Source organism: Archocentrus centrarchus, chromosome 24, assembly GCF_007364275.1.
Source record: "Archocentrus centrarchus isolate MPI-CPG fArcCen1 chromosome 24, fArcCen1, whole genome shotgun sequence".
NCBI lineage: Eukaryota > Metazoa > Chordata > Actinopteri > Cichliformes > Cichlidae > Archocentrus > Archocentrus centrarchus.
In genome coordinates this window covers 28,093,214-28,105,691 of record NC_044369.1, presented here as the reverse complement: position 1 = coordinate 28,105,691, position 12,478 = coordinate 28,093,214, and the positions used below count along the sequence as shown (strand labels likewise).

The window sequence follows — 12,478 nt, the reverse complement described above, 5'->3', positions numbered from 1 at the left end:
GGCGGTAAATGTGAAACTGTTTAAACTCATTACGTCCCTGCTAGCTGCTGTGCGTAACTGTCTGAAGGTGCCTGAGAGGAGGGAGACGGACTGACAAACAGCGCACTCTTTCACACGGTTAGTTCACTGCTCTAAACGCGAGTTTTTCAGCTTGTTATCGTTTTGTGGAGGCGTTCACGAGTTATATGGACTGGAGTTGAAGTGAAATATGAAGAAAATGAACAGTTTATTTGCTGCGTTCAAGTGTCCTTAGCATAAATAAGACCTATCTCACCGTGGGCAATATTAAGTATCCACAGAGTCATTTCACTTGTGTTTATTGCTTCATTTGACGCAGGTCAGGTGCCACCATGGATGACAGCAGTCTCACTGACTCAAATGTGAAGGTGGCTGTTCGTGTGCGGCCAATGAACAGGAGAGGTAAGTGTAACACAACTGCTACACTTCCAGCATTTGTGGCTTCACTGGTTGGTTTTCATAAAGCATTTTGAACGCCACCGCCCACCTTCAGAGGGAAGTGTCAGTCCTGCCATGCACCCATATCTGAGTCCCTGTTTGCTCGCTATCAAGTTGTAACTTTTGGTAAACAATAAGGCTCAGGAAAGGGTTAGTTTTTCTCCTTCAGGCTCTGAAAAGGTCTTTTTTTTGGCCTCTGCAGAGAAGTTCAGTTGGAAGCAATGTGGGAGTGAAATGGTAAAATATGGGGACTGTGATATGGAGAATTTGGTAGTTTAACTTCTGGGGGGGACAAACACTTTTTACACCTTATTTTGAGGCAATCATCAATTTTTTTTTTAAGCAGGTTTTTAACAGATTTGAATGGCAGTTTTATACCTGCAGCTCTTGTGTCCCAGTGACTGTTGAAATTTAAGCTAACTGCCTGGATAGATACCCGTAGGCATTTCAAGATTACAGACATGTTTCATGCACTGTCACTGGCCTAAAATACTTCTCACAACAGCTGAGCTTTACTGGAGTGTCAGCTAACAGCAGCACCAACCTTGAACTTTTAAGATTAGCTATCAGTTTCCTCCAATTAGTTGCAAATAGTGCCTTTAAAAAAAAAATCTTGTGACTCGTGTGTCCTAACGCCTACTCTGACAGGAAGTTTCAGCTCTGTCTCCACCTTAAAAACTTTCCAGTGCAGGTAGGAATGAGGAAGAGAAGGTGTGACCCTGGTTTTTTCCTTACTGTCTGCTTAGGGAGTTGTAAACTAGTTGTAATATTTGCGCAGGTCTGGAACAACTGCCCTCAATAAAACCTCTTTCCTGCCTCTCTGTGTTGGCCTGTTTGGAAGTTATGGACACACACACGCGCACACACACATGCATGCACGCCACCTGTTATTCTGCATTGGGTGACTCAGTGACTTCTAGGGAAAGTTATGACACCCAGTGTATATATCAGTGCTTTCAAAATTGTTTACACACTACATTATGATGGCTATGCAGCTTGTTTGCAAGGTTTTTTTTTTTTTTTCTTTCTATCTGCATTTTTACACTGTTCTACTGCAAAAATTTCATGTCGTCTTTGGCATCCTTTCTCCTTTATACAGAAAAAGAGCTGAAAACAAAATGTGTGGTGGAGATGGATGGGAACCAGACAGTTCTGTATCCAGCTGTCACCACTGTGAACACAGGTGACCCCCGGTAAGCTGTAGCATGCAAGAACATTGTCATCAGTTTGAGGCTAACCTGGTTAACTGTTTAAATTTCAGCCACTTTGTGGTTTACTTTGTTTTGTTTCGCTTTGACCACAGCAGGATCTGACCCCGCTTTGATCCCGTGCACAGTGGAGCCTCCCTGGTTAGCCACATTATTTGTTTGGCTTTATCTCTTAATCGTGAAACATTGTTTAGCAGAGTGCAGGTTTGAGTCACGTGCTGCTGGGGATCATGAATCTGATGACACCGGACTTGACAAAATCTTGTTAAGCAGCGCATGATAACTTGTTTAACTTATTATGTACAAGACTTGGACCTGACTCGAGTCGTGGCTTGTGATTGGACTTTGAGCATGACTCAGGACTTAACTACTCTTGACTAAAGGCATCTGCACACTGACGTTTCATCAGCCGCATTGTGCAACATGGATCTAATAAACTTCGGTGCAGCTTTGTAGACTGATAGCTGCTGAATCATAGGCTGTGGGGCAGTGCTGCGATTCATTTCTTATTTCCTACTACATACATACTACATCCTTCATGGATAACTATCATGATAACTACTGAAGGGCACATTATGTCACAACAATTTTCTTCTTTCTTGGAATGCCAAACATTTAGTTTTGCATCTCCTCCGTTGTCAGGCCTGGCTGTTTTCTACTCGTCAATTCACTTGGCTTTTTAATTAACAGTGTCTCAGTGAATCAGCACCATAGACATAGCCTCCAGGTCTGAAGGTTGAAGCTAGTGCAGAAGTGCCTTACACCGAGCGCCAAGGCGACTTGGTGGATGAGCAGGTGACCATGTATGGCACGTGGTTCGAGTTCCGACCTGTGGCCATTTACTGCGTGTCTTCCCCCAAATGTCTCTCTCCCGCTTTCCTGTTTCTCTCCACTGTAAGCTTTCAAATAAGCTGCAAAAGGCCAAAAAAGTAAAAAAAAAAAAAAAAGTGCTTTACACCTGCGTTCTTTCTAATGGCCATCAGGGGGCAACGCCTTTGTTTGCAGATAGTTATAGAGAAGTCTGTGTGAAAATGGCCCTACTTCTCACTTGTTCTATGACCTCTGTAAACACTTTGCCGACAAGCTTATTGTCTCAGTGAGAAGTTCAAAATCTTAACACAGCATCATGGACAACAGTGCTATGGTGAGTAAAACAGATCATAAGCAGGGTGATTGAAATGTGAGTGCACCATGCCTTCAGCTTCTCAGTCATATTCGCCTGTGACAAGTTCTGGCAAACCAAGGTGGCGGTGTGGTTTTTAAAATGGAATTTCACAAACAAATGTATGATGGCACGTTAGTGTCCATCCTTTATATACAGTCTATGATTAGTAGCTCATTTCATGCTGCATTTCTATTGGATGGTTTGTAGAAGTTCTTCATAACAACAGTTGTATTGTTAAGTCAATGTGACCCCAGTTTCATGCTGTGGTTTTGCCCCACTAATATATGTGTACAACAGGACTGACAGTATCATAGATTGACTAATTTAATTCCCTCAGGATTACTGTCAGCTGAGTTAGAGAGAAGCTAACCAGCTTTTCAGGTTAGCACCCAGTTGTTTGGAAAAGGCTCAGATCTAAAACTCACTCCACCCAACCTCCTTGTAATTCTCCCGTCCATTTCTTCCTCCTCCCTTTCTGTCCTTCCTGCATCGTTACACTTTTACAAAGGGTGTGTCAGTTCCAGCTCACCTCTACTCAAGTAGTTTGACACACACTTTAAGAAGCAGGAATAAGGAGCAGAGGACAGTGTCAGGATTTAGGTTTGCGTTGCAGAAATTGCTTCCAGTTACATTTATGATGTCAGAAGTCACATTGGTGTAATGCATTGCTCTGCAATGTGCACAAACTTTCCTAAATTGCATTTGTTTTTGATCATTGTGTTTGCTTTTGATACAACAGCCCAGCCCTCCTCTCCTGTTGTTGCAGTGAGCCAGATATTGAGTGGTAGCAGTGGAAGCAGATGTTCCCTGGAGGTCTTGGCACTTGTTTAGGTTACCCTGATCAGTATGTAATCGTGCCTCGGGGCGATCCCCTGCAAACATGGATTAAATGAATCACTGTCTTTGTAGAGAGATGGGAGTCTCATATTTCACTGTTATCCTATGCATTTTTTTCATGCGTATGTATCAGTGTGTTTCTTCTGCCCTGACATGCTTCAGCGGCGCTGTGGTTCCCCTTTTGGGGCTCTGTGTGAACAGGTTTTACAGGCTCAGTGCAGCGCAGACACAAATGGTCCCAGCACAGCACAAAGGTCAGAATGTTTGACCTTATCTATTTAAAAAAAAACAAAACAAAAAAAAAAACCCAAAACAAAAAAAATGTTCCTATTATCTCTTTCGCACGTGTAAGCTGATGTTTGCAGGGCTTGCTTTTCTCACATCACCCAGTTACTTTGTGAAGCACCTACTCACAGTTGTCATGCAAGCTGATGTCTAATCCTCTGCTCACATTTCAGTGTCCAGATCTTTGTTTGATGCATTTAGCTTATAATATAAATTCCCAATAAACAGGATGGAAAGAGACAATAATCTCTTTAAAAATTTTAATGTAGAGCCCCAGTATTTCTGTATGAAGGCATTCTTAGTTAGTTTCCCTGTTTGCTGTATGACATTATGAGCAAAAGCTTGCTTGTTGCAGAAGTCACAGACAGCCACTTAGTTTTTGCTTACTCAGCTCACTGCCTGATGGGTTTAGCTGAGTTGCTAAGTCTTCAGGGGGTGTTAATATGTTACAGCACAGCAGGGGCTGTCAGACCCTTGAGAAGGTAGAGATTAATGAACCCCTGTTACTGCTTTAATAACTTGAGAGGACACTAACAGTGAGTGGGTCTGTGAAACAGTTTCATGAATTTTGTCACATTTATATATAATGTGATTAAACATGGCGGCTGGGATAGCTTTTAAAGCATCATAAAGTTTGCTTGTTTCATTTAGTTACTTTATGTCTTCACTTTGACATAAAATTCTCCAAAAATGGACTCTGATTTGTAACTCACTCGTTGCACAGACTCATGCATTCTTAGTCATTGACTTGCTGAGCTGCCTTCCTCCTCCTTTAGTGACTCCTTGGAGCTGTAAGGCTGCCAGTTATCTCAGGAATGTCCTCGCTATCCCAGGAGAGGACAGGACTTAAAGCTGCTTGTTTATGGACCAGCCAAGTCTCTCATAGGGAGGCCTTGTTTCATTACAGTTCCACAATTTCTATGCCGATGACTAAATTTGCAGCCCTTTTAAGCTTCAGTTTGATTTTTTTTTTTTTGTGCTTGAGTAAAGTCTGCTTTTAGTTATGTATGGTACAAATGAGGCTGCAGGGAAGACTGCCTGTCTGCAAGGAAGATGTACACAATTATGTTACCATTTTTTGTTTGTTTTGATTTATTGATTGTAGTGTTTACATAAAGGGGTTTCACTTCCATTAGGTGGAAAACCCTCTTGTTTGGTGGGTACCTGTGCTCCCTGGAACATGATGCGCATGTTTGTATTGGCCCCCTTTTTGTCAGACTTTTATTTGCCCTCCACAATTGCTGTTACCACTGTGCTGGAGTCCTGCTGATCTTCCTGCTTGACCAGGATGTGGCTGATTGCTGTTTCAGTGTAGTTGTTCAGGGGACCTCTGCCTTTTGATCACGTGACCGTCCACACACCCACCTCCACCCCAGAGTGCGCAGCAGTTCCCCAGTGTGGACCTCGTTGAGCTCAGCCTTAATGATACCATCTGCAATGAACTTCCTCTTCTTGGAGATTTGCATAGCCATCTTCCAACATGCCACAGACAGGAAAGCCTCAATTTTCCTTTACAGTAGTGTAGTCTTGCTGTTTTTTCTGTTCTCTACTTTGAAGAGCATTTTATATTCCATGATAAGAAGTCAACAGCCATTGTGGGGGCTCATCATCTTCCATGCTTAGCAGACTCTTCAGTCAACTTTCTTAAGTACAAATTTCAGGAAGAAAATGTCACGAGACTTATTGTAGTAGAAGAAATAACAGGAAGCAGATAAAAACTTTTAAGCATGTGGTTGCAGCCAAAACAGTACATAATCAGTTCCTAATCACAACCTTTTTAAGTGTACCTCTTTATATTTATATACATATATAATGCACACAACAGTAGATTCTCATCAAACATGGCCAAAGTTCTGTTAATGTGGAAATGATCCCTGTGAGCTTAAAGCTCAGGCTTCACATTACTTAATAAGGAGTAAAGCACAATGACTTAGAGTCCAAGAACTAAAAACGTGGAAACGCACTTACCGGTAATTGAATTACGATCATGGGAGCATAATTGGTCTATTTTCCAGTTTAAATAGCTGAACAGCTGACTGGGAGCAACAGTAGCATTCATATGGGTTTGCTATAAATGTCAGTTTAATATTCCCTCTTTATCTTTAATGATGGAAATATCAGTTCTTGTGAATGTGCTGTTATGTGCTTTAAATGTAAAATAAACCTTCATGTTTTCATTTGAAGGTTTATTTTGACAGCCTCGAAAGTCATTCCACATTAATTGACCAAAAATAAATAAAAATCACCAATTTTTGTGGTTCATTATTTCTGGAGCTAAAATGTACTGGGGTAATTAGTGCATGAGACACCGATTGTTAGACACTCTGAGGCCATGGATGCTCCCTGTAAACAAAAATGATTTAAACAAAAAAATTCATTTTGGGAGGCAGAACATCATTTCACATTTTGGTGGGGTTGCTAACACTAAATCACCAAATATCTTTAAACACGTTCATCTGCTTTTGAGTAGTTTCAGAGTGCAGCTCATATACGGGAATCTGTGTTCCAAATTTCAGCCCCTTGTCTTTGAAGCTGTTTTTTTTTTTGCGCAGGCCTTCAGATACGGTGGTGCCAACAGTAAACTATCAAATTTTCAAGCAAACTCAATACCTCAGAATTTCATGTTGAACTTAAGCTATAAGTGTGAAATTCTGCATTCCTGAAGTTACAGCAGCAGATATTTGACTTAAATGTGGATGGCATGGCTTAAGTAGTTTTCTAGATGTAGCTATTTAAAAATGCCTTGCCAGAAAACACTTAAATCTCTCTAATGCCATCACAAATATATTTATATGAGCAAACTATAAACAGTAAGCTAAAATTTGGCTGTTTTCTTGAGTGCCTCATCATCCTGCAATCAGGGAAATCCGGCTGGAAGCATTTGGTCCGGTGACATGGAATGACCCTCAATGTCAAATGCTGCATGAATGAAGGGAAGCACCACGAGGCTGCTCTGGCGAATGGATCACGTCTGATAATTAAATTTGACAGTCACTTGCTGGAATGCTGTGACACCGTGTTGGCTGGGCTAAACACAAAGACTGTGGTGGGGATGCGCTTTTTTTTAAATGCCATTAACACTTAGTGAACATCACGTGTGTTTATGGACAGCATCTAGAAACCATCTAGGGAGACGTGCTGTGTGTTTGCAGTCTTTTAGATAATTGATTGTAAGACTGATTCCTGGGCACAGAGACCCTCCTGCCAGTGCCAAACAGCCTCAGCTGACAAAATTGGCCAAACTATTAAAAGCTCACAGATGTTGTTTCTGATACCCATTGGGCCATAGCACCAAGAATGTTTAATTTTTAATAAAACTGTTCAACAGTTAATATAACTAGTGAGCAGTGTTGTGCAAAAGTCTTGAGCCAGCCCTTAGTTCTTTATATTTTGTTTCCAAGGAGTCAGCCTTTTAAGGTTTTAAAGTGGCCTTTAAGCAGTTGTTCTCCAGGCTTTCTGATGGTCTTTCAGAGTTTTCCTTTGGTCATTGGCTGCTTCAGAATCAGTGTTATGGCCTCAGGGCTCCAGGCCCACTCAGTAAAGTCAGTTTGCTCCCTCAGCTGAATTCTACTGATATACTACTGCAGCTATAAGTTACATTAACTCATACAGTTTGGTAGTGAAAAACTTAAAAACGCCCTTATCACAGAGAAGTTATTGCAGTGCATGCTCAGTTTAGTTCACAGCAGTTTAGTGCTTCTGCAGCAAGCGTGGTAGCCATCATGACTGAGGAGACCGCTGAGTTGATGGCTCTATGCAGGTTAGACTTTGGGGAAATACCCCTCATGTCTCTTTGAGTTCATTCATCAGCTTATGCAGCCGGTTTTAAAGCATGACCCTACTTGAAAATTGCAAAACAAATGGAGATGAGTTGAGGCTATTCTGCACTCTCTCCTGTTTATCTCCTGCTTTGCCTCCGCAAGATAAGAAAATTATTTTTGCACTTTTATAACTGTGGCTACATTTCTGTGAGGTCACTGTTTGCACATTTACAATGGTACACATAGTGTGTAAGTACAAGTATTTATTTATTTAATTTTTTATGGAATAGCAAAGTGACTTGAGCAATTTTTTTTCAGTCAAATCTACAAGAAATGCCAAAGATGATCGTTTGACAGGCAAAAATATAACCCCAATTCCCCAAAAAGTTGGGACACTATATAAAATATAAAATATAGAATGCAGTGATTTGTTAATCACAAAAACCCATATTTTATTCCTAATAGAACATAGAAAACACATTAGCTGTACTGTGTTTTTTTTTTCTTTTGTTTTGTTTGTTTGTTTTTTGTTTTTTTGGGGGGTTTTTTAAGGAAAAAAATAAGGTAATTTTTGAGTTTGATGACAGCACATCTCAGAAGTTTGGGCAGGGCTAAATTTACGTCTGTGTAGCAAAAAATTTTTGGTTTACGTTGTCAGTCTGCATGAAGTCAGGAGAGAGTGGGAGGGACAACAGTGTTTACAGCCATCTGTGAAACACGGTGGAGGCTCTGTCACGGTTTGTGGCTGCATTTCATCCAGTGGTGGTCAGAATCTTGTCAAAATTGATGGAATTATGAATACAAAATTACAGTCAGTTTTTGATCCACCATCCTCCATCTGGAAAGCATCTGACTGCTAATGGCTTCATTTTTCAGCATAACAATGATCCCAAACACACGGCCAAAGTTACATCACTGTTCTGCCCAGTTGTTTCATGAAAGTGCCTAGAGTGCAGCCACACACGTAGTACGCCTTTCTATAAGTTAAGTTTAATCTAAAGATCGCAGACTGTATATTCTGTCTCACTGTCTTTCTTTTCCTCTTCATTTGCCTCCCATCACTGCTCTCTCGTCCCGCATTTCCTCCTCATCCTCTTCCTCCAAATTAGACATGTGATCCTCCCGTCTCCGGACAGCTGATAAGAGCCGGCTAAATAAAGATGGTCATGCCAGCTAATGCTAGGCTCAAGTGTCCTAAAAATCCCACTTTCCCTCTGATAAACAGTTTGTTTACATTCTCACTTTGCATGAGAGTTTATTCGCTCAGTGTCCAAGTCCAACAATGTTCAATCCACTAAAAAGAAAGTTTCACTAAGCAGCAAAAACACAAAATGCCTAATTGGCACATCTGTTTTGTTTTTGGTTTTTTTTCCTATTTTAATTCCTGATTTACTGCTAAATGTTGATTTATTCAAATATGTTCAAATATAGCGTGTACAAAAACGGTGTTTCAACACTAGCAGTAGTAGAAATACGCCAGATGGCTGCAGCCATTAGGGGGTTTAAATTTTATGTTTTTGATCTTTCTTGGCTGACTAATAAATGTTTGTCCTACAGCAGCCACCGTAGGTGTGATGTTTACCCTATCCTCATAATATCCTCCATTAGAAGTGGTAAGCCAGTTTTGCACTGTTGAACTAGTTTAATTTAAGTGAAGATAAATTACTCCAAAAGAGAACTTAATTTTTTTCCATAGAATAGAAGCGGGTTATAGAAAGAATCCAGTGGCTAAATGCTCCCTGGATGAATTTAATTCAGTTCAATTTTATGTGTATAGCGCTAAATCACAACCGATAGTAATACATAATACAGAGAAAATCCAACAGTCAAAACCACCCCCTATGAGCAAGCACTTGGTGACAGTGGGAAGGAAAAACTGACTTTAAACAGGAAGAAACCTCCAGCAGAACCAGGCTCAGGGAGGGGCAGCCATCTGCTGTGACCGGTTGGGTTGAGGGGAGAGAGACAGGACAAAAGACATGCTGTGGAAGAGAGCCGGAGATTAATAATAACTAATGATTACCGTATTTTCCGGAGTATAAGTCGCACTTTTTTTCATAGTTTGGCTGGGGGTGCGACCTATACTCCGGAGCGACGTATATGTGACATTTATAACACATGAACCAAAATACTCCAGCCACTTGACATCTCCGTGAACTGCAGCTTTAAGGCAGTCTTGCGTAACCTGTGGGCGCAGTGGATGATGGATGGAGAGCACAGCTTAACGGCAACTGGGAGAATGCGCCACCCAACTTTCCTGGAAGTCATTGGATGGATCAAGAAAACATGGGCTTCAGTGACAAACCATCCTGTTGGGATTCAGAAAGGCTGGAATAATTGGAACTGCAGCTGACGACGAGTCTGACTAACGCGACACAGAAGAGGAAGCGGCGCTTCGTCTACGGAGTGTAATTGTTTAGAAGTGACACCGAGGATGAAGAATTCAATGGATTGATGTTTTGGTTAACTTGTTAGTATGTTCTTTATGCTATGGTTATCTGAATAACTTAATGTTACGTTAACATACTGTAGCGATTCTCTTAGTTAGAGAGCGTGTTGATGTTGTGGGATTTCGGACTGTTCGGGAGGTTCGTGAAGGCAGCATGGAGAGAGAGAAAAAGACCGAGAGCTTGCCTGTGTGTGTGTTGCTGTTCCGCTGTTGTAGTTGTGGTTGGCGTGGCTGTGGCCTACAGCAGCCGTTTTTCTGTTAATAAAGACGACCTTTGTTGTGAATATCGCCGACTTTGGAAGTGTGTTTACAACGTTACAATACCGAACACGTGTTCGTTGTGCGTCATGTAGCTGAATGTGCTACGTTAGCATAACGTAGGTGTAACCGTGTTCGTCCTGTTCTTTAATCCATTATTATTTTAAATTGCCGTTCAAGATGGAATTTGTGCTCTGGGTCTCGGATTCTATCAACCCCTCCCCCCCCCCCCCCCCCCCCCCCCCAAAAAAAAAGTGCGACTTATAGTCCAGTGCGACCTATATATGTTTTTTTCTTCTTTATTATGCATTTTTTGGCTGGTGCGACCTATACTCCGGAGCGACGTATAGTCCGAAAAATACGGTAAACCCAGAGTGAAGTATAAACAGAGTAAATAAGGTGAATGAAAAGAAACAGTGCATTATGGGAACCCCCCAGCAGCCTAGGTATATAGTAGCATAACTAAGGGATGGTTCAGGGTCACCTGATCCAGCACTAACTATAAGATTGATCATAAAGGAAAGTTTTAAGCCTAATCTTAAAAATAGAGAGGGTGTCTGTCTCCTGAATCCAAGCTGGGAGCTGGTTCCACAGAAGAGGGGCCTGAAAGCTGAAGGCTCTGCCTCCCATTCTACTCTTAAGTATCCTAGGAACCACAAGTAAGCCAGCAGTCTGAGAGTGAAGTGCTCTGTTTGGGGTGATATGGGACTATGAGGTAAGATGGGGCCTGATTTATTCAAGACCTTGTATGTGAGGAGAAGGATTTTCAATTCTATTCTAGATTTAACAGGGAGCCAATGAAGAGAAGCCAATATGGGATAATGTATAATGTAAATAAAATTGGTCCTAGCACAGAACCCTGTGGAACTCCATAATTAACCTTAGTGTGTGAAGAAGACTCCCCATTTACATGAACAAATTGGAGTCTATTAGATAAATATGATTCAAACCACTGCAGTGCAGTACCTTTAATACCTATAGCAAGCTCTAATCTCTGTAATAAAATGTTATGGTCAACAGTATCAAAAGCTGCACTGAGGTCCAACAGGACAAGAACAGAGATGAGTCCACTGTCAGAGGCTGTAAGAAGATCATTTGTAACCTTCACTAATGCTGTTTCTGTACTGTGATGAATTCTGAAACTTGACTGAAACTCTTCAAATAAACCGTTCCTCTGCAGATGATCAGTTAGCTGTTTTACAACTACTCTTTCAAGAACAACTACTCTTTAAAGACTCCACAGACTGTCTAGGGGGAAAACGTAATGAAGCAATAGCTCCCTTCAGGATGACTTTTTCTCTCTGCTGTCCTCATCAAGCATCTTTGCTTTTTTTCCCCCTAAATGTTTAAAAGTGCATCCAGGAGCCAGACCGAAGTGTCAGATGAACAGATGTTGAAAGTGCTGCTATCACTGCTATTTTTGAATGATTGTGTCCTTTGCAAATCCATAGTGTTCATTTAAGATTGTAAATGGATGAGTTTATGACAAGTTAGTTTAAATATCTGTTACCAACAGTTTTCTCTCTTTTCTGTCACCAGGAATCAACCAAAGGTAAGAATTTAATAAAACTTTAAATCAACATCATTTTAATTTCTGAATTTGATAATCACATGTTTATGATTTTGTGTGGAAATTACAGACTTATATGTTGTTGTTTTTTTGTTTTTTTCGCAGGTCTTTGCCTATGACTACTGTTTCTGGTCTATGGATGAATCTCAGAAAGACAAGTTTGCAGGTTGGTACATTTTCAGTGGTTTGTGCTCTCCATGGTTTAGTGTGTTCAGTTTTAAGCTTGTGTCTAACTTCACTGGCTGGTGAGTCATTTCAAAAACTTATCTCCTGACAGTGTTTCCTGATATTCTGAGCTATTTATGGAGCTGAAGAAAGGGGCTGTTGAGGGGGTGGATAAAGAGTTATACATTATGCTCCTCTGTTGTGGCTTAGCACAGATAAGATCTGAGAAGAAATGTTTTTGCTCTCTTTTTAAACTAAGGATTTTTCATAATTCAGCAACCTGTGTCAGGTGTATTGAGGTTGAACAAAATGTTCATCATGTCG

General features: G+C 40.9%; 1 protein-coding gene across 4 annotated transcripts in view; it reads left to right on the top strand.

Annotated features, from left to right (window-relative positions):
• Nucleotides 1–12,478, top strand: part of LOC115773945 (kinesin-like protein KIF13B) — a 48,226-nt gene that overhangs the window by 295 nt on the left and 35,453 nt on the right. For 3 of the 4 annotated variants that reach the window (XM_030720903.1, XM_030720904.1, XM_030720901.1), the window contains exons 2-6: nucleotides 45–117; nucleotides 338–420; nucleotides 1,556–1,649; nucleotides 11,959–11,971; nucleotides 12,095–12,155. In XM_030720903.1, the coding sequence (XP_030576763.1) occupies nucleotides 351–420; nucleotides 1,556–1,649; nucleotides 11,959–11,971; nucleotides 12,095–12,155 (238 nt within the window). In that variant the 5' untranslated portion in view covers nucleotides 45–117; nucleotides 338–350. The remainder of the gene's footprint in view (nucleotides 1–44; nucleotides 118–337; nucleotides 421–1,555; nucleotides 1,650–11,958; nucleotides 11,972–12,094; nucleotides 12,156–12,478) is intronic. The other variant, XM_030720902.1, reaches the window with a different exon arrangement.